The 20,882-nt window shown below is 39.1% G+C and overlaps 1 protein-coding gene across 1 annotated transcript; it reads left to right on the forward strand.

Moving 5' to 3' along the window:
* The first annotated feature begins 1,256 nt into the window (after positions 1 to 1,256).
* Positions 1,257 to 20,249, forward strand: LOC147799884 (gamma-aminobutyric acid type B receptor subunit 1-like). Its single transcript, XM_087133791.1, has 18 exons — positions 1,257 to 1,506; positions 4,186 to 4,326; positions 5,171 to 5,341; positions 6,365 to 6,466; positions 6,683 to 6,797; positions 7,445 to 7,593; positions 7,774 to 7,927; positions 8,460 to 8,554; positions 8,931 to 8,994; positions 9,312 to 9,404; positions 10,094 to 10,244; positions 12,955 to 13,087; positions 13,583 to 13,690; positions 14,352 to 14,474; positions 14,573 to 14,756; positions 15,149 to 15,297; positions 15,542 to 15,694; positions 15,873 to 20,249. The coding sequence occupies exons 1-18, from the start codon at positions 1,273 to 1,275 to the stop codon at positions 15,915 to 15,917; spliced, it is 2,364 nt and encodes a 787-aa protein (XP_086989917.1). The 5' UTR covers positions 1,257 to 1,272; the 3' UTR covers positions 15,918 to 20,249.
* Positions 20,250 to 20,882: the final 633 nt, after the last annotated feature.

Genomic DNA, 20,882 nt, shown 5'->3' on the forward strand with positions numbered 1-20,882 from the left:
GAGCTGAAAGCGTGCGTTGCGCCCTCTGAATGAAGTCAACTTGAAAATAATCTTGGAGACGTTACGACAACACCAGTGTTGTTGTACCTTTATCTGAACAGCACTCGACAAAATCTTCGAATTGACAGCGTATGCAAAAGCAAAGAAGCAAAGTCTTAATTTGCATATCAATTAAGTGCGAAATGTCCTGCACTCATACTCTGATTGGTTCCTCCACCCTTGCTCCAGACCTCCACAGCTTTAAGTAACCGCGAGGTTTATTCGGGGTCAAACTGCTTAAGCAATAAATTTCAATTTAAGTTTCCAATTATCCAAAAATCTGAAATTGAACAGATTTTGACTGAAACTGGAACCTGTTTTCATGCAGTTTACATCCGCTGATGATGATTCTGGTGTCTGTAAAAAAAAGTAAAAAAGCCAAAACACAGAGGCCAATGGATTCAACAAAATAGACAACAAACAAACGTAAAAAAATGAACCGATATGACTACTATTCCAATGATGACGATTCTTTATTTCGTATTTAAATGTAAAAGTTTGAATTCGATTTTAACATCCTCCTTACAAAGCGTTGATTTAAATCAGGTTACTTGCCATTCAGAGTATATATATTGGATCAAACTTACAAAATATGTAAAAATGCGCTTACCTTTGCGTTGTGTTCTTAGAAACAAGCAGCAATGACATCGGTCTTCTGTCTGTAACTTTGAAAGGATTCCTCTGTGTTTCCACAATGATTAAAAGATAGCTGAAACTTTTGAAGTTAATTGCTTTACATTTACCAAAATATCAGTTGGTTTTGCTCCAAACCCAAATTTAACTGCTTCATGTAAATATTGAACGCATTTCTTAAATCCTGTCGCCATCCTATACGCTGAACGTGTAAAATATAGATTGTTCAGAAAGTTTCGTTAAAGCTGATTTTCATAAGGGGAATGCGTTGTTTGACACCATAAGCAAAATATCTTACACTACCCGTCGAACAATCATCTAAACAAACAATGGACCTGAAAGGCAAGTAATTTTTTGTTTTCGTTGAGATTGTTTTCATTCTTTCAAAACTTTCTGGATGATTTGAGACCGTTTCCTGTTTCTTTTATCCATTATTTTTCTTTTCATTTTCTCTTTTTTTGTGTATGGGGGGGAGTGCTGTTAATGCCATGACGTACGGTTTGGTTGTTTCATCAGTGTCGACTCTTGCATCAGGTATAAAACGGACTGTCTAATACCTGCCCAGCCGTGTTTGGAGTGAATTATCAGTAAGACGAGAAAATGTTCCTACGGGTGTCCTTAATGGCATTCAGCCTCGTTATCACCAACGCAGTTCCTGTCGTCTACGGGTCGAATAGGACCAAGCTGTACCTCCTTGGATTGTTCCCGCTCGGTGGCCCGTACTCACAGGATCAGGCCATCCAGCCTGCAGCTCAGCTGGCCTTGCAAGACATCAATGAAAATCCAGACATTTTACCAGACTATGAGATCGTCATCATACCAAGGGATTCAGCGGTGAGGCAATTTTCTTTTTCACTTTTAAATTCAAATGTATTTTCAAGATGATTTTTATTCTTCACTTTATATGCTGATATAAACTAAAATGCCAAGTTGGTTAAATAGAAGCTCATGGAAGGATAAAAATTTCTACTGTGAAGAACCTGATTGTCTTAATTAACCCTAATAGTTTTTTAAAAAGGAAAATGCTTTGAACCTCTTCTCCCCACAACCACGAAACGGGTAATACATCTACAAATCTAATTTTTCTGCTTGCTTATTGGGAAAATGTGTCATTTGTCGATCTATTTCTGCGTAGAATGGAAATGAAGTGTTATTACTCTTAGTTTTAAAATAAAGACAGTCAATTGTAATAAATAAAACTGACTAGACTAATATGTAGGTAAAATTACAATAATTAAAAATAAAAGCACTTCTTCAAAGACTAAAAGCAAGATGAAAAAAATACTCTTTGGAATTATCAAAATTAATGTCGTGTTGTCTATTAAGGGCATACAATTAGGCTTTGTGTGTAAGATATAATTACCAACTCTGTGTCGCATACAACATTCTCACCAAATAAACGCAGATAATGTATTGGTGGGGCATCGATGTTTTTGATACAGGTTTTCCTGGTCAATTTCGGCAAACGAAAAGCCAATTTAATTTTCATGTGTTCGAATTAGAGCCATACTTCAACTCAAGGTTTTACTGTGTTTCGAATTCGGAACTCAGGCATTCAATTTCGTTTTGAGTCATTCGGATTCCTTTAGTACAATCGTCATTCAATTAGCAAAGCTGATTTCTTATTTCTAATTTTGTGAAGAGGCAATCAGTTTTATAAAGTAAATATTCAAATTAAAGATAAACAAATGTCAAAACAAAACTTCAAAACAAAACTAAACAAAACGAAAAGAGGCAAATGAACTGAAATAGACAATTTTTCTCAGTCAAATCTTTCATCTTCTGTTAATCCTGTCTGTTTCCTGTATATTTTGGATGAATTGGTCGTTGTTTTCTGTACTTTCATTTTTTGGATCTTTATATCTTAAACTGACGCTTTGGCATTTCGTTTGTGTAATTGTGATAATGAAATATTGAGTATCCCATATCTTGACACATGTTTTAACGTTTTGGTATGGTTCTTTCACTGCATACGCTTCAATTGACATTAAACACTCTCGCGTAGCGATCACTCTGCCATTTCTGGAAATAGTGTGTACATATTAGCGAAAGGTTGCTGTCGAAGAACATCAGCAAAGTGTCTCCTGTACACATAGGTCAACTGTATTCATATCATTAACATTTTAAAGAAAAATTTTAACAGTGTGTGTTTTAGATTGCACTTAATAACAGAAATTCCTCCCAAGTAATGAAAACGAATGACCAAACACACGCCTTGGAAAAGCGCCTACAAAAATGAATGTTTTTGGTTGAATTGTTCATTTGGGTTATAATTTGGTTACATCGGATGACACATCAGTGCTTTCTCCTAATCTTAAAACGAAATCGAATATATAAGCTTGGTGGTGCATTATTCTCAGAAAGAGACATTTATTGCTGCTATTAATAAGTTTATGGTATAGGGCTGCTTAGTGTGTATGAAATAAATATCAGGCTGCAATTGATGGGCGCATATTGGTTACGATTACGAACGAGTACAGCTCAATACCAAAATCAGCTTTCTCTTGAAACCTCACAACGATTTCATTCAAAAGGGCAAAGATGCACATCTAATCAATCAGTGCAGACACATGCCTTTGCTTGGACGTTTGATTTTGTCCCCAACTTAATCTTACGTCAAATATAAACAGACGCCTTCCGGAGTTTGACACTGCTTTGTCTGTGTGCTAGGACGCACAACAAAACCAAACGAGGAAAGTGCCCAGAAGAATCTTCTCAAAATTCATTAAATTTTGTTAATATTTGATGTTGATGGTATAAAGACAACTGACTCAACCATAAAGGTGAAAGTAGCAGTGGTAACATAATTACAATTGTCTTTAAATCGATTTTGGAGCTTTTTCCCTGCCCGACGTCTATTTCAACAATGTACACTCAGTGTATGCAGCCAAAGGCTTGTGAAAAAACCACAAACGTATTCGGATGGGACTCGAACCCACCACCTCCTGCTTACTAGTGCAAACTTTTTAACCACTCGACCACCGAGCTTTGCCGGTGTTGGTCGACTGGTTCGAATCAGATGTAGCAGCGGGTACCGCAAACAACCATTTCAAGGATGGAAATCATAGAAATAGTTGTTCGCGGTCATACAAAGCCCTATTCGACTCCAGCGTACTCTTATACACCCACATGTTTACAGATAATTATCGACCATTCCATTTTTCCTTATGGCTTTGCATTGACAACACACGTTTACCTTTAAAAAATGTCCATTCTTATCACAGTAAATACGAATAATTGCACTAACTTAGACAAATGTACTATAAGTGAATGATATTACTGGGGCATAATGATACGTAATAAATTGGTAAATTGCAAAGTCACCTTAGAAAACACTTTTAAACTTGCATTTACTACTGTCAGGTTATATCTTTTGTTGACGTCAATATCTGTTAGTTAAAAACTAGTTAGTTAGTTTTAAAGTTAAAAACTAGTTAGTTAGTTTTAAAATCTTCATGCATAAATTATAAATCAATTAAAGGACGACCAACCCATTTTCCCATTTGTCCCCAGTGTGATGGCGGGATAGCTGTGAATGAAATGTTCAGTGAGTTATACAACCACACAACCACCAAAATTATGATAATCGGAGCGTTCTGTTCTGTTGGAACCGAACCAACTGCACAAGCGTCACATCACTGGAACCTTATCCAGGTTTGACATGTTTAGTTATTGTATCTAAAATACCAACACTATTATATCATTTTCACAATGCAGTATACAGATCAACAAAGACTGGGGAAAGTCAAATTTAATAGGAAAGGACAATGGCAACACTAGTTTTCTAGTCGAGATATCTTAAAACCCACACAACCAACACCAGACCTCCAGTCTGAACTCAAGTCACAATCGATTAAAAAGAAGTACAACACATTTCCTTGTCACTCTTCCACCTGTATAGTGGCTGGTCTTTTGGATGGTTTTGAGCATGGTCTTGTGTCTTGTCATGTGAAAGGTCTTGTAATGGTCTCAATTGCAGCACTGGACATCACGGAGAACTAAATAAAGGCTTTAACGATAGATAAAAGTTTAATAATGATCTTAGTTGGACGAACAATCAGAGATATGTTTGAACCATGCCAGGAATATCGAACTTGCCGTCATAACCCGGTCCGACTGCTTACCACTGTTCATAATAAACAATGTTTTCAGGGTGAATGGTCCATCTTCATAGCGTGGATGTAATATATTATCGTATTGTTGATATGGGTGCAACGCTACTAAATAAGGCCAAATTCGATAAAGCATTAAAGTGAGCAGTTTTTCTGGAATTACAATGTATTACCAAAACGCTTCGTATAGGACGGCATTTTGCTTTGAAAGACTTAACACTAAGCAGCAGTGGGTAATCAGATAAGGTGCCTTCCCCTATATGTTCTACTAAAAGGGCAGAATGGAAATTTATCTTTGCTTCAATTCAGAACGTAGATTGCTTACCACTGAACAGGAGCCCCGCTGAAGGCTTATATTTTAACATTTTTTTCCTTTATATTCAAAGATATCGTATGCCTCCACCTCTCCCAAACTGTCCAACCGGGCTCTTTTCCCGAGGTTTTTTCGCCTGCCCCCAACAGACTTTGTGATAAATGCTGTCAGGATCGCACTGTGTAGAGAATTCAAATGGAAGAAAGTGGCCACGATTCATCAATCGGCGTCTATCTTTTCCCTGGTAGGTTTCAGCCTTCCTGCCACGTAGGTCACAACGAGAAATTGCAATCTGCTGACTAATCAAAACGCTTTGTATTATGACGAAAGTAATGCAGGATACGCACAAGAGTGAGGAATCATGAAAATTATCACGTATTGAAAAAGAAGAATAGAAGGGAACATGGCTGTCTTTAACCTGTGTTTATTCATCCACAGTAAATGTGTGTCAATATGTCCATTTTTGGTCACATGTTTACCTATCATACTCTGCATGTAATAACGTTTTCAATCAATTCACATGCACTGCAGAATTGGATTCGTAGTTTTAGAAACAATAACAACAAAAGTGCTAAGGTGGCTTTATAAAACAAATTCGGAAATCACTTTCAGGCCTGTTTATACTACAGGCGAATGTGAAAGCGAAACAACATTTCGCTCGAATTGAAATGTGTTCAACTTTTGCGAATTCACAACGCGAATGGATGTCACAAATTTGACGTCACAAATTAGCGTTTGTGCACCAAGTACGAACTGGCCTCTACCTCATAAGTTAAATACTCCCAAGTGTTGACCATTTTGACCAAGTGTACAGGATGCAAATTCTGTATTGCAGGCCTTTTTGACCAGAGACGAAGGAAGGATAAGAATAATAATAATATACATTTACCGTTTCCATAAAAAAAATCAACGTCATAGTACAAGTTAACATGAAAAATAATTGATTGAAGAAATGAAAGGATAAGGATAAAGGAATAAGGATAAGTTCACTGACTGTCATGACATCTTACACGTTTACCACGGTTGAATGAACACAGTACCTTTGAAAAAAATTCATTTGTATTGTAAAGAATGGAACAGGCCCTCACAGCTGTTACGTGTCTAGTTTACAACATGGACTTCATCAAAGAATAAGAACGTACGACAGTGGATCTATTTGGTCCGTCACAAGAGCCATTTTTATGCTATGTCAGAATCCTGTTTCAGGTTGATCTTGAACGAGAGACGTTCGTGAAATCTTTTTTTATGTGTGTTTTGGGATTCGCAGACCATGGCAGACTTCCATCGTGGCGCTAAAAAAGCAGGCATTGAGGTGATCGCTGCAGAAAGTTTCATCGATAACCCGACCACACAGATTGAAAATATCAAGGCAAGATGAACACGTACTATTCAAACAAATTTACACTACAAGAATATAATTTCCTACTTTGACATTTGCGATTGATAAAATGAGACTTTTTTGCGTATTTTGAAATATACACACATGTATGTGTCCTGCACGCAATTTTGCCTGGCACACATTCTTCAGAGGTTCTGGGGGAGATGGATATTTTAAAAAGGAAATGTTTCTCTGGTCTCTCTAAAGAATGTAGGAGCTCGCATAATAGTGGGGGCGTTCTATGACAACATGGCAAGAAGGGTTTTTTGTGCAGTCTATCACCACAAGCTGTATGGCGCCAAATACGTTTGGATTTTGCCAGGTTGGTAGCTTACCTTTTAGGATTGGTAGGTTGTTTGGTGCCAAAGCAATATAGCGCCTGTGGAATCTGTACCAGTGGCGTAAGCGGGGGGGGGGTTGGCTTGCCTGGCCATGAAAATTTGAAAAGCGAGGGATGACACCATAAGGACTCTATAATTGCGCATCATATTGATGTACATATGTAACATGTATTCAGAATGGCTTATTTATGGCTTTTGAAAATTGCAGTCTCCTACTTAATCATATTGAATGCATTTTAGTCGTTGGAAGTCTGAAAAACTTTTCTCACAATCCCTTTATTTTTTGCTCTCCAAAAATATACGTGAGTGTGTGTGTGTGGGGGAGGGGAAAGTCAATAGCCCATCCCTACCCCTGGTATTTGCTTGCATGATCTGTACTGTTGCTTCTTTCGCGACTTGCAATATCTATACCTTAATTTATATGTCCCCTATGAGAAGTCCATATTGTGTTTTATGTCCAGTGACTGACGCTCAACAGTTTGTAGGTGATTGCTTGGTTATGGGTAGCTGCTTCGTGAATTTCCGATGGACGCGAGTGCTACCATATACCGACCGTACAGTCAAACCTTTTGTTAGCGCAGAATCCCATATTTGTCAGACGTGAATCAGATCTGTATTATGTGTCTAGACTGGATGCAATGGCACTGGTGGCGGGATCCAGACGATGCTGTAGACTGCACGCCAGAACAAATGGATACCTCGACAGCCAATTACTTCGGCATAATTGCCGAAAGTCTGCCGCCTGACATCAATCGAGCTCCTTCCCTCTCAGGAATGGTAAGTTTCCATCTTTCGTTTAACAACTCATTAACTAAGCTGCAAAAACATTTAGTCGTTATTTTGTAGTTTGTCATAAAGATCCGTATCCATAAAACAAAAAAACTCATATTTTTGAATAACGTTGGAATACGCAATACTGGTTGCTGACTATAATCCCTTTCTCCTCCTCTCTAAAAGTCCACCACTGAATTTTTGGAACGATTCAAAGCCATATCTGGAAATGATGATCCGGAAACAATGACGGGCTTTGTTGAGATTTCGTTTACCTATGACAGTGTGTGGACGGCGGCACTCGCACTCCACGAAGCGGAGCGGCAACTCCGTCTGCTAAGTAATGGTTTGCTTTAGTAATGGTTTGCTTCAAGTTCACTTAATAACTATCTGCATAAAAGACTCTGCCAAAAACAACGAAAGGCGAGTTTCGGTCTATGTTATGTACCTTCTTTCTAGAAGCGTGTATAATGCCCCAAAATGTGGTCTCACACTTCAGGAAGGGCATAGAGGGTTACATTCTAACATTTCAAACTCGACACAAAACATGCATATTCGCATCCTCATACCTAAAATTTTGGTTCTGAATCCACAATTAACACGCGCTGGTATTGGACAGAGATCTTCAGCTTATGCAACTGACAATCACCATTGTTCCTAACGACTACTAAAGACAAATGAATGCAGGGGAGCAAGTTTGAAAATTCAAAAATACCAGTAATATATCAACAAAGGTGAATGTAGCACAGCTGTTCATTAAGGCATGTTGTGTTTTTAATTCTACTTATCTGAAAGGAAATGCAAGTTCAGTTCACAAAGCCACAAACTTTGTCTTTATGGACATTTTCACATGCTGTAACTTTCCATTTCAGATTCATCAAGAACGCTTAAAGATTTCTCGTACGACAGTGTGACGGCAACAACACTTTTTGACATCATCAGCAATCTAACATTCCAGGGAATTTCAGTAGGTTTAATGGCACGCAGCGCTTTACATGAATTCATGAGATTATAATTATAGAACTAAACCAGTCCGCTGCTGTTTTAACTAAATGCCAAGGACATCAATTTTAGTAACAACTTATTTTTTGGCAGCTTTTACATTATTTTTCGTTAATTAAACGAGTATCATTATAATTATGCAAGACAAAAGTGAATGATTACCAACGAGTCTAAAATGTCAGACTAAAATATGTACTCAGTGAAGAAATCAGACCACTTGAAAAGCCCAAAGACCCCTCTGTTATACTATAACTAATATCTTTAAAAGCTTATAGTTTAATATTGCATGGACAAAATAGTGTCTACTTTGCTCGATGTTTTTGTGTGTGACTCCTTGCCAGGGTCCTGTCAAATTTTTACCCTCAGGGGACAGGGTAGGACTTCTTCTACTTAGACAATTGCAAGGTAAGTTTACATACAACAAACTATACATGTTACAAAATCTTTGATATCCTAGCCTAAGTTAAGCTTTTGCCACTTAAGAGGGAAAAACACTTGTCCCATGCTGATGATCATAGGCCTACCACAACAATAGCAAAAATTAAAATGCATCAAATTCTACATCAGAATGTGTTGTATCTCCGCTGAAAATAATTTCCCAGTAACTTCGCTGCTGCATACTGAAATTTAAAGTACCTGTACCAAAAGAACATGCTAGTGATTCTGATTGCAATAATACCCATACGATACACACTTTCCTACAATATCTACATTTACCGTAGATGGTGAACGTGTTAACGTAGGTATCATGGATCCAACAGTCGGGTCAGGGGAAGATATCCAATGGAAAGGCTACACACCAATCTATTGGCCAGGTGGGTAAACGTACGTTTTCCCTAACATGACAAACGCACAAGAGGCAGAAATCCCGTGGAAACTCTCTAAATCCGAAAGAGTGAAAATTGGAACGAGATTAAAATCACTCTCACATTAGATTGAAATACTCTTAGAATAAAATTACTTCATCAGTCGAAGCTCCAGTGAAAACTCGATCTTTGTGACTAAGGAAGTTTCACTCTAAAACGTATGATCCCTATTGTACATTTTCATTAAAAAACTTACTTTTCACTCTTTGGAATTTAGAGAGAATTCCCTCACTTTTGGAGGGGGGTATTGGCAATTGGAGACTCACCCATCCCCCACCTTCAAACATTTTTCTTGGTAAGAAAAAAAAAAGATTTTGAGGCGGTTTTGAGCTTCCCAATACCAAAAATTTACTTACATACGCCGTCTTGATGTGATGTTTAGGGCTGTAAGGGGGGCATAAAATGCAAATGTGTATCATGGACGGCGCGCCCACTATAGTCAGATTGTCTACAGTAATTTCCACAGAGGAGCATTTTTTTAATATAAGTCACCCTAATCCCCGGTCCATGGCACAGATTTATCCCACTGACATACCGAAGGCAAACGCGCTTCCACCAACATGTAAATCGGTCGGTCAAGACACTGTTTCAGCTGCAAGTGTTGCAAGAGTCTCTGTTGATAATGAACTCTATTTCAGGGGGAACTCCTCCGATTGATTTTCTAATCGAACTGGAGGATCGGCAGACGATACACCCTTCGCTATTTGTGACTGGCGCCATCTCGTCAACGGTGGGCATCGCACTGGCTTCCTGCTTTTTGGCCTTCAACATTCGATACAGGAAGTTACGGTACACTTTCCTAGAGGAAAGAAAAAAGGACTGCCAAGTCCAGCGGGCGCGCTCGATCTTGAGTCAACCGCAAGTGCTGAAGTTGCAGGCACAGACAACTTTTGTTTTGCTGTCTTCCGTAAATAAAATTTGCTGAAAAAGAGAATACAGGATGACAGCAAATAAACTTACGTACTAAGATCCAAGAGACTTACTTCCAAAAGAAAACAATTATTCCTGACTCGTATCGACAACCGAGTGGACTGTGAACCTACAGGAAACAGACCTAAGGAAGCAACTAGTCAATTGAAAATTCCAAAACAGTATTAAGAAAAAAGAATTCAGCAATGGAAGTGGGGAAAACTGTTCCGAAACAGAATCTAAATTGAAGTCTATAAAAAAATTTAAAAAAAAATATTTTTAAAAAGTAGAAGAAAGGCCAACACGATATATAGGAGTGTTGAAGTTAAATACACAACAACTTCAACAACCTGTAGAAATAGATCCAAAAAAAAATAAAACCGTGTAAATAGGTAGCTACTTACATGTATACGACAAAATGCAGCTGAACAATTCCAAGTAAATGAGTTATGTCGACAAACAACAAACACACTTTTCTCAAATCTACAGTCAGACCCTTGTGCATAATTAATTCTAAAACTGCTAAGTCTTCTTTGTCAGGTAAGCCTATTTTCCTTGCGAATACTTAATGAGCATAGCCAGGATGGGGCACAACATGCTTACAGGTCACTAAAGATAAACAGGTGTTTAACCTAACCACAGTGATTAGAGTTGTTAAAAGTCTCCACCGCGATACATAGCGGGCACAGCCAGTGCACTAGGCAATATACAATAAATTATATCCAACTACAGGAACTAAGGGGCAGCTCTAGTCTTCTGAAACACTGACACTACTGTCCAAGTGTCCATCCACCCCAGACGCCTCTGAGAAACCAGGCCTTAACCAAATAAGGAAATCCACTCATTCCTCTTCCAAAACCTGCAATGCTTAGGCTATGTGTAACTCTACCTTGAGGAACGTTAAACAGGAAAAGGAGTTGCAAGAGTGCACATTTTGCTATTCCAAATCATCAATCAAAACTGTAGGTCTTAAAACAAGAATCTCAACAAATCTACAAGCATGACAGCCTAATGTTAAAAGAAAAATACCTTTCTCAAAAGTCAAAAGACTGCAAAAACATTTGAATACAGATTTGGCCCAATAGCTATGACAACTTTTCATTAGACAATAGCCTCCACTCAGGTAATCAATGTTTAGTTTTCTAAACTCTCCAAAAACGCGTAAGTGAAGAATCTACATAAATACAGCTGTCCCAAACAAACATGTTTTTCTTTAAACTGTGAAGAGACTATGGAAAGAGTCCACAAGTAAAACAATGATTGAACTCAACTGATTTACGATGGCACAAAAATAATCAAAACATAGTTGGTTTACGTCCCTACAATGCAAAGTAAAATCGAACTTCAGTTCATGATCAATCAAAAGATATGAAAAAGTCACGAAAACAAAACAAATCCAAGTGTTTGGTTTGATCTTTTCAAGCTACTTGAAGGAAACTTATACAGAGAAAGATCACCAAAAGGGGAGGTAAAACAGCTACTTTTATACAATATAATCCCTCTTACATTTTTATTCATAAATACAATCAATGAGATTGACTTACCGAAGAAGAGAGCAGACCAAATGTAGGGGCAGAAACAGATACTTCGAAAATGAAATGTGTGTACACTTTAAATTGAGTAGAGTCTCACAGAGGAGTGCAGAGCACATAACCCCAAAACAGAAGGCCTATTATTCTAAGTGTCCAATTACAAAGTACAAGGTGTTTGTTTACCGGGGGGGCAGTGCACTAAGGAAATTCGTTTACCAGGAGGACCAATCTGCACTAGTACTACAAACATATTATTTTAGAATAATCCCCTCTACACTCAAATGTGTAAATAAAACTACTCAAAATGGCATACATTTCCAGGTAATAATTGTGCACTTGTTGGAAGCAGCGCCTAAAGACACAAACACGGGCTTGAGTTTCTGTGGTATACCGATTACAATAACATATTTGTATGCGGTTAATCTCATCCATTCATGTCCATTTTGCGATTTTTTTCCACGAAATACATGAAAAAGAAATAATTTCAAGGCAAAATTACGAGCGCAATCGTTCATGGCACGTGAACAACGCTTCGAAGATCAACCGAAAATCTCCTGTGTCGGCAACTGTAGCCGACGGAACATATATAGAGGCCTACGCAAAGCAAGGTGCGCCCGCTGGAAATCGCAGTCCATTTTTTCCCTCCAGGTCTATGGGTACACTGATGAAGTTAAAGATTAATTTGGTATGGACGAATCAAGTGACCAAGGTAATGCCTTTACTGGTCATTTTAGTGCCCCCGCCAATGATGGTAAGCAGTGTGATATTTATTGTGTGGAGCCACTGTTTCGCGATTGTCACTTTGTACAAACCCAAAACAATGCTTTCTTCCAATAAAGGAGGGGGCGGTTTTGAATCCAATGAAACGTCGCTGGATGCATCTAGATATATAGGGATAGGGATCCCAAGTGCCTTGGTATAAGAGTATTAGCAGTCATATTAGTGGTCTTTCGGATATCTTTTTCAACTGCCAAGTTCTCTTCACTTGTGATTGGGTGAAAAGTACCAACAAGAATTTCAGCTCTATTACTTAAATGGCTCTATTCTTTTCATAAAAGTGTTATCAAGATGTCGAGTCCCAACATGAACAACTTGATCCTGATTGGTGGAATGCTAGCCTACGTCTCCATCATCACTCAAGGAGTGGACACAGCAATAGCATCCTCTGAGACCTTTGTGGGAATGTGCAAGGTAAGGGCTTAATTGACGTTTTCTTGTATAGTCGAGAAAACTTCAAATAATACTTGAGTCGAATCTTTTACTCAGTTGCTGTCCTGACTCAAACAGGAAATGGTGCAGTAACGTTCCACCGAATGGGGCCATAGAGACCGTACCTTACACCAAGCTAAAGTATATATTACATGAATGTTATTGGATATGTATTGTTGCCAAGATGCACGGCAAAGTGTGATGTTAATTTAACAATACAAAGTGACAACACTGATGGAACAGACAAAGACCAGTCACAAGTAGCAGGACGAACAGTGATAAAAGAATGCTCTTGCTGCAGTTAACGTGGACACAATTCTGACTATTAAACTTAAAAAGATCGAGGTCTGAGGTTTACCTTGTGATTGTCTTGTGTGGTCTTGCGATGGTATTAAGAGGTTTCAACCACGATTTTTGATTGTTTGTCTGGGGGAACGTTACGTTAATATTGGGGCCCTCTTTCCGTATTCCGCATAGGCTAGGACTTGGTGTCTATCCATCGGGTTTTCATTGGCCTTTGGCTCCATGTTCAGCAAGACCTGGCGTGTACATAAGATATTTACCAACAGGACTGCCATCAAAGTTGTAAGAAAACTTTAATATTTCCCAGTCGATGATGAATTAAATTATAAGCCAGTTTCCCCGGAATTCACAGTGTATATCAAGACTATTACCTTGCACTGAGGGCTGGTGATTTTGATCAATGGTCCTCTCTCAACGGTCGGAAAATCACAGCTTTATTCGTGAGGGACAGCATAAGATTAGTCTGGTTTGTTTAAACAGACAGTAACATCGATTCCCCAGGGTGTTCATACAGCGTAATTGACTTACAGACCCTGAAATAAGCCTAAGTACAACATGGGGACATATACACGAAGGCGCCAGTAACAGAGAAGACACCACACAAGACTGATAAACGAAATTTACCCATACAGAGGTAGAGTTCATCAGTATAATCAGCAGATGGACAAAACATGGCTCCACCGTGTTGAGGTATTTGTCCAGAAGTGGACTGAAAGTAGCCGTATTTACAATGACAAGCAATATGGAGGAATGTTAATTAGTTCCTGAATAAGCCTGATCTGGGACCATTCGCATACATGTAGGCACATCTCTTCAAATCTTTTGTGCATTATCCAGGCCAGACTACATACACGTTTGAACGGCTGCGTTGAATACAACTAAATCTTGTCTTGGGTAGCAGAAAAATACAAATAAATGTGTATGTACAAATACTTAATTGAAGGTACTGAAAGATCACCGGTTGTTCAGCTTTGTAGCCACGCTGGTTGCTATTGATGTCTTGATCCTGATACTGTGGGAACTAATCGATCCACTCGAAACAACAGAGCGATTTGGCGCTACCGAGGTACTCAGACAATTGGAGATTACTTTAATGTTCTACGTTTACATTTGTCTTGTTAGCAGTGGATGATTGCATTTTATACTTTTAATGTGTGTCTTTAGGTTGACGAAGAAAACGACGACATCGTTTACACGCCTATCCGTATGTTGTGTGAGTCTAGGAACCAGACCTACTGGGTTGGTGCCTTCTACATCATCAATGGTCTTCTGCTGATGTTTGGTGCTTTTCTGGCCTGGGAGACCAGGAAAGTCTCTATCCCAGCTCTCAATGATTCAAAGTTCATAGGTGGGGGCAACTTTAAGTAGGCAAATATCTGAATTTTTGTTAGCAATATCACATTTTTAACCCTAACCCCCTATGGACCATTGAAATCACACATATGCTTGTTAGATTCAGAATGGTTAGGAAAAAGAACTTTGGGATCCCTAATATAGCAAATTAAGAAGCACAAAAATGTGCGACGAAGGGGTCCTCATTGTAAGTCTTTATCAAACAAAACTGTAACTATTGTATTTCCAATTTTTTTTAATTTGTGCTTAAAAATGTCTTGTCTGTATTAAGTTAGTTAAGTTGTTGGTTGAGCAGTTGGATGGTATGAACCTGCTTTGGGTAAGATTCCTGAAGATCAAAATTTAAAGACTGACAGCTCTATCTAAAACAGGGCATGTTTCTTTTAGGCCTGTGCATCTACAACATCTTGGTCCTGTCGCTTGTGGGAGCCCCAGTGTCGTTTGTTTTGGAGGAGCAAAACACCCACTACGCCCTGGTATCTATCTTGATCTGGCTGGCCACTACCATCACACTCTGCTTAGTTTTTTTTCCGAAAGTGAGTTTCAGCTTAACAAAATCCCAATATTCTGAAAAGGTTTCAATAGCACAGGATGGATACTGAAGGGGAATGAATGTTCCGTTCTTTAAGTCTCTTTTTTTTAATGAGAGCAGATGGGTCGTATGAGAACAAACGTCTAGGCGCCTGTTTTTATTTAATTAAAAACCAATACATAATAATCAGACGGGCTGTGGAGCAAAATATAACTGAAGTGCAATCAATGTTGTCTGCATGCTGTCAGATACGAACGAAGAATGATGTCCAACCGGCTCAGAGCACTATAGTATCGCAGACGACCCAGGGTCAGCATGGTGCGACCTCTGAAAATGAGAATAAAGAGGTACAACTTCTCCGCCAGGAAATAGACCGCTTGAAGAAGAGCCTGAAGGATTTGGTAATGAAGTGGATCATTTTGCTGTTTATACAAGGCCGACATTTGCCGAGAAATGTTTTATTTTCGACAGAGTGGAGTTTTTATAGAAACCTGGACTAATATTTCCTGATCATGTTTCCTATTTTCAACTGGAATGTTTTCCATGATTAACGTCTGGTAACTGCTTGGTTTTCTGCAGAGTGGGGATGATGGAGGACAAGGACAGAGCTCAACTAGACCTTGACAAGTTTTTGGTCAGCAAGACAGGAGAAGATCCTTCATGAAAGACTGAAGAATCACGCCATCAGATAGATATCTGAAATAAGCACAGAAGGTGTATTGTAAGTGTTGTGCATGCCTTCAGGTGATTTTTCGAACAAAGGCATTTAGGGCTGAAAATTATGCACTACATCCTTTAGACTGTAATCTGAAACATACGCCAGTTATAATCGCGAAACTACAGAACGGTATTTGCTAAAATCGATGACTTTCACTTCAGCATTCTTATTTTTATTGTAACCAGACGAGCAAGGGGACATGACAAAAGGTCTTGGCTGGAAACAATTTTGCAGTTCGCTCACATGATGGTTTATTTGACTGGAAACTCAAAGACAAAACGTTAGTGTGAGTATTGGCCAAGATATAGGATCTGCGTTCTAAACAAATTTTCTAACAATAGCAATGACGCGTGCGTAGTGTTGGGGAGGTGAACCATTGACAACAGACCAGAAAAAACTGAGGAGAAAAGGTTACCAGTTGATAGGGTGTCTGTGCAGACAGAATTGCAACAATATCTCCATATGTGGCGATCGTACATTGTAGAATATCGACAAATGCAAGATTTACAATCATTAAATAATGGCATAGCCACTCTTACAAAATTTCTAGAGTACTTAAAACCCGTGTCAGCTGGTAATAAATCTAGTAAAAAAGAATTGCATTCACTAGCATCATTATACCATAGCTTTTCACCTTCCCAAAACACTGAAACACCTGATACATACAACGCCTACAATCTCTTTATTTTCTCAATATAAGGCCACAGTCTCGTACCTGTCAGGAGGTATGTTACCTGTGGTTGTAGAGTCCTAGTTTCATCAACGGCCGCAAAACAATATTACAGGCCTAAGCGACAAATGTGAAAGAACGTCACGCCTTTTTTCATGCATGGTTACATTATATCAATGTGACAGCGGGGAGCAAGTTTCCTCCATAGCTTATCAGCTCCAATTGTTCTTTGGCCTTTCAACCCCAAATCAATTTCAACCATAAGACGAATTGTTTCTACAGCCATGATAAAAATATATTTGATTTGCATCAGGCATACTTCTTAAGTTCGTAAAACATCCTCAGCGATACAAATGCTAGAGGAGAACATTAGTTGTCAAAGTAGCACAGGTATTTAATATACTGTGGTATGATATTACTAAGTAGGCCACAATGGATAAACAATCTAAAGATTAACACGTTATTGATATGTAATGTAGGTAGCATTATGCATTCTATGGAAGATCGCATAAAGTAGAATATAATGTAACCTTATACGATACAGTATATAAAAGAATAGTGTACACTTTTAAATAAACATTTTGGAGCTACCTAACTGATAATTCATGACAGTTAGCTTAGAATATAATTATATGAGTCTATGAGATACTATGATATAACAAAATACTTCACAGTTGAAATATTTTTGAAGCTACGTTGTTGATAAATAATGATAGCATGATATACTCTACGACAGGAAAAAATTACATATGAAGCACTAAATGATATAGTACCATATAAAAGAATACAATACAATTTGAAACAGTAATTTAAGGGCTATCTTTTAATTAACTTGAATTTCATGCTGTCTTCTTTCTTAGCCAGGAATCCTCTTCTTCGCCTTGGAGGGCTTGTAGATGTGATCGATTGATCGAATTTTCACTGCGAGCTTGTTAATTCATTGTTTGAAGACGTGTTCTGGTGAGATCTGCGGGGGGGGGTTGCTCGATTGGGGTTCCATTTTCCCTCCCATTTCAAATACTGCTTGTATTACTCCTAAACCCGTTGAGAGCATATAAAAGCACTTCACGTTGAAATACCCTCAATATTCGAAAGAGTGAATATAAACGTTTGGTGTTTTGCAGTTGTACGTACAGAATGTCTTGAAGCTAGTTTCATGTCCACATTGGGTATTTTTGTGTCTGTGGCTGTGGTCTTGCCCATTAGCACGCCACGGCTATAGCCATTACCGTGATGTTAAGGTCCCTTCCGGACACGGCCTAAATCATGTTCCCATGGCATGCAGGACGTACAACCCATGTGGTGCACACTGAATTGTGGACGCATCCGTGCGCAGCACGGAAGGGTTTTCTGGTGGCCATATCCGTGTCTCGCTTGTGGTTTGTAGGCTCTGCTGGCCTCCTTCATCCCCCGTTTGATCTTTTGTTTCCCCATGCTTTACAATCTTGCTATATTCACAGCCCGACACCACCAGTTTGCGGTGCAGGTATATAGATGACACTTTCACCAAATATTAGAAAGGAACATTCCCAGGAGTTCACTGAACATCTTTATTCATTAAATCCACTCATCAACGTCACCACTGATGAAGACGAGGGCAATAGCTTACTCCTCACCTGGATTCTGGACGATTGCAGTCTAGAATAGGCAGAATATACCGAAAACCAACCCATATGGACCGATGGTTCAGCTCAGTGACTCCAATCATCCAGCTGAACGCAAATTGGGAGTCTTTAAATTTCTAATGCATAGAGTGAATCCCGTCTTCAACATACTGATAAACATAAGGATGTTACGCATCAACCAGTCTCTCCAAAAGTGTGGGTATCCCCGCCATGTGGACTTTGGCGAGGGAAACCAAACCCAACAAAAGAAAATGAAAAAGAGCATTACCCAACATAAGCATGTCCAACAACAGAAAGAGTCGGTGGTCCTCCCTCATATCAAAGGAGTTTTGGAGGCACTCATAAGAATAATTATTTGCAACCTACAATATTGACACGTGTTTCAGGCCTGCAGGCACAGTCGCAGACAATAACTTGTTCCACCTGTAAGGCCAAATCAAAAAAGAAGGCCCGGAGGGATTAGGTGTAACACATCCCGTGCCAAAGGCAGACAAGACAAGGACAGTTCATTGGGGAGACAGAGAGTTCCCTGACGCCTCGATTTCGGAGAACCGTTGCCAGAGCTCAATATGCTCAGAGATATCCCAATATATTCATATCATATAACCTGGTCACTACACCGACATATCACAAGTCAACAAACTGGAAAGTGCGCACGTATTTGAAAACGACGTGAAGGAGAAGCGAACGTCAGAACCTACAAACCATCACTTGAACATCCAGGAATTTATGATCCGGTGTTGGGATTGCGTGTTCATGGATTAAGAATCTGGGTCAATGCAGTGACGAAGACCTCAGTTCTCGGTCAGATATTTTACGTAAGAATTTTTCAGGTGATTTTAACCAAAGTTAAATTTAGATTACTTTTTACGTTCGACATGTTCACGTTTAAACGCACCTCATCGTGTTCAAATGATTAATGTGTTTAGTTTATAAACGTGTCAAACGTTCTTGGGTTTACAGTGATGTCACTCTCTGTTTGGCAAGCTCCTTCCCAGGAAAAGATGTCCATCAGCTATTGATCTTACCGAACATTTACTGTATCTGCAGCTTCATAGTGAGTCTGCATAGATGCTGCCCAGCTGATTCTGGTCATGTCAGATGCTATAAACACTCTTGGCTGGATGCATGTTATTCCTCATTTGGACCTAGGAGCAAAAAAAAAGAAAGAAAGAAAAAAGGATCCCGTGGTAAAAAAGGAAGGTTCATGGTGTAATTCTGTATTAAAGGGCGCAGTTGAGTTTAAAAGCCACACAAATCGTCCTCTCTTATGTCAGGTGCAAGAATTTGCTTTTGAATCCTTGGATAACAGGATGTGTGTTTCTTTTTTAAATGATTTGATACACTTGCCTTTGGGAAGAAGACTACGCAAAGTGTGAAGGTATGACCAGTGAGATCACGGGAGATATTGGACATGGTGTGCATTTCATTCCTAAATAGCAAACGACACTGGGACACCCACCAAAGACACAATCGGGACATCGTAAACACAGACAATTTAAAACGTTTCATTGAGACATGCATATTCAACGGAACGATGGTTATAAAACTTAACTCTATTAAAACAAAATCCCAAACTTTTTCGTCCATTAGCAAGAGAAGTGTTGACCCAACTTGATAGAAGTTAAATCTAATGGGAAATGGTACTGTAATGGGTAGTTGCATATAGCCTTGTATCGGCACACAGTCATTTAGCTGACCTTCGGCGGACCGCCCTGACATGTTTCTGTTGTTGGTGTTGGAATAGAGAGCGCCGGAAATTGGTATCTATTCGGGTTATTTGTATTCAGACCCCGGGAAGAATTGGCCAGGTTCCAGGGCGGGGAAAAGTAAAACTTAGTTACATTTTTGACATAGGCTTAGTTCTTGTTCTTTATGGAATGTGGCTGTTGTTTCGTGAGGGATGCAATGAGCGGACTGCAGACGAGTCGTTATTTGAAATAAAAAGGTTTTGCTTGTTGCGTTGAAAGACTTGTGTAGTGTCCCTTGTCTTGCGTTTCGCTGAAACCGGAAGACAAGGACCCCAATAGGACCACGCTTCACGACCGATGTACCTGCAGTCGTACAGTGCTGCAATGGAGACCTGGGCTCCCAGGTCAGAAAAGATCCAAATATCAGCAGAAGGCCATCCATAACGCCACCAATCCACACTAGGCCTGGTTGCTGACCTTACAGAGCAATCGGATCGATGTGTACACGATGTCGTCATTATCTAGGTCAACCTTGGAAAGGAAAATGACAACTTTTGATCCCACTGTGCCAAAAAAATGTTTTCCCATCTATGATACAAATTTAAAAATGCTTTGCTCTCTGTTTCCCCGTTGTGGAAAGAAAACTTTTTTTCTGAAATTTGTGAGTCTTTGTTTGTTGTTTCTTTGTTGCCACGCTCAATAGATAATGCTTCTTATCACAGCGAAACCCAGTTAGCTGCTATTGTGGATAAAGCCCTTGGTGATAACAGCTGATGCATTATTTCCCTCAAGTGGGAGTCCTGATGATAATGTCAGTGATTTTTCCAACACGGAATTAGACATTCAAAACCACTAAATGGCATTGCGTAGCAGCATGCCAGTTGA

This window comes from Acanthaster planci, linkage group LG02 (assembly GCF_054643075.1).
Source record: "Acanthaster planci isolate LZ-2023a linkage group LG02, COTS_SCS, whole genome shotgun sequence".
Taxonomy (NCBI): Eukaryota; Metazoa; Echinodermata; class Asteroidea; order Valvatida; family Acanthasteridae; genus Acanthaster; species Acanthaster planci.

What these genes read in the sequence shown, in the direction of transcription:
- LOC147799884 (XM_087133791.1), top strand. Translation starts at nt 1,273, where the DNA reads ATGTTCCTACGGGTGTCCTTAATGGCATTCAGCCTCGTTATCACCAAC. An exon ending in CTCCTTCCCTCTCAGGAATG is followed by an intron (nt 7,594 to 7,773) that starts GTAAGTTTCCAT and finishes CCTCTCTAAAAG; the next exon opens with TCCACCACTGAATTTTTGGA. An exon ending in CCTTTGTGGGAATGTGCAAG is followed by an intron (nt 13,088 to 13,582) that starts GTAAGGGCTTAA and finishes TATTCCGCATAG; the next exon opens with GCTAGGACTTGGTGTCTATC.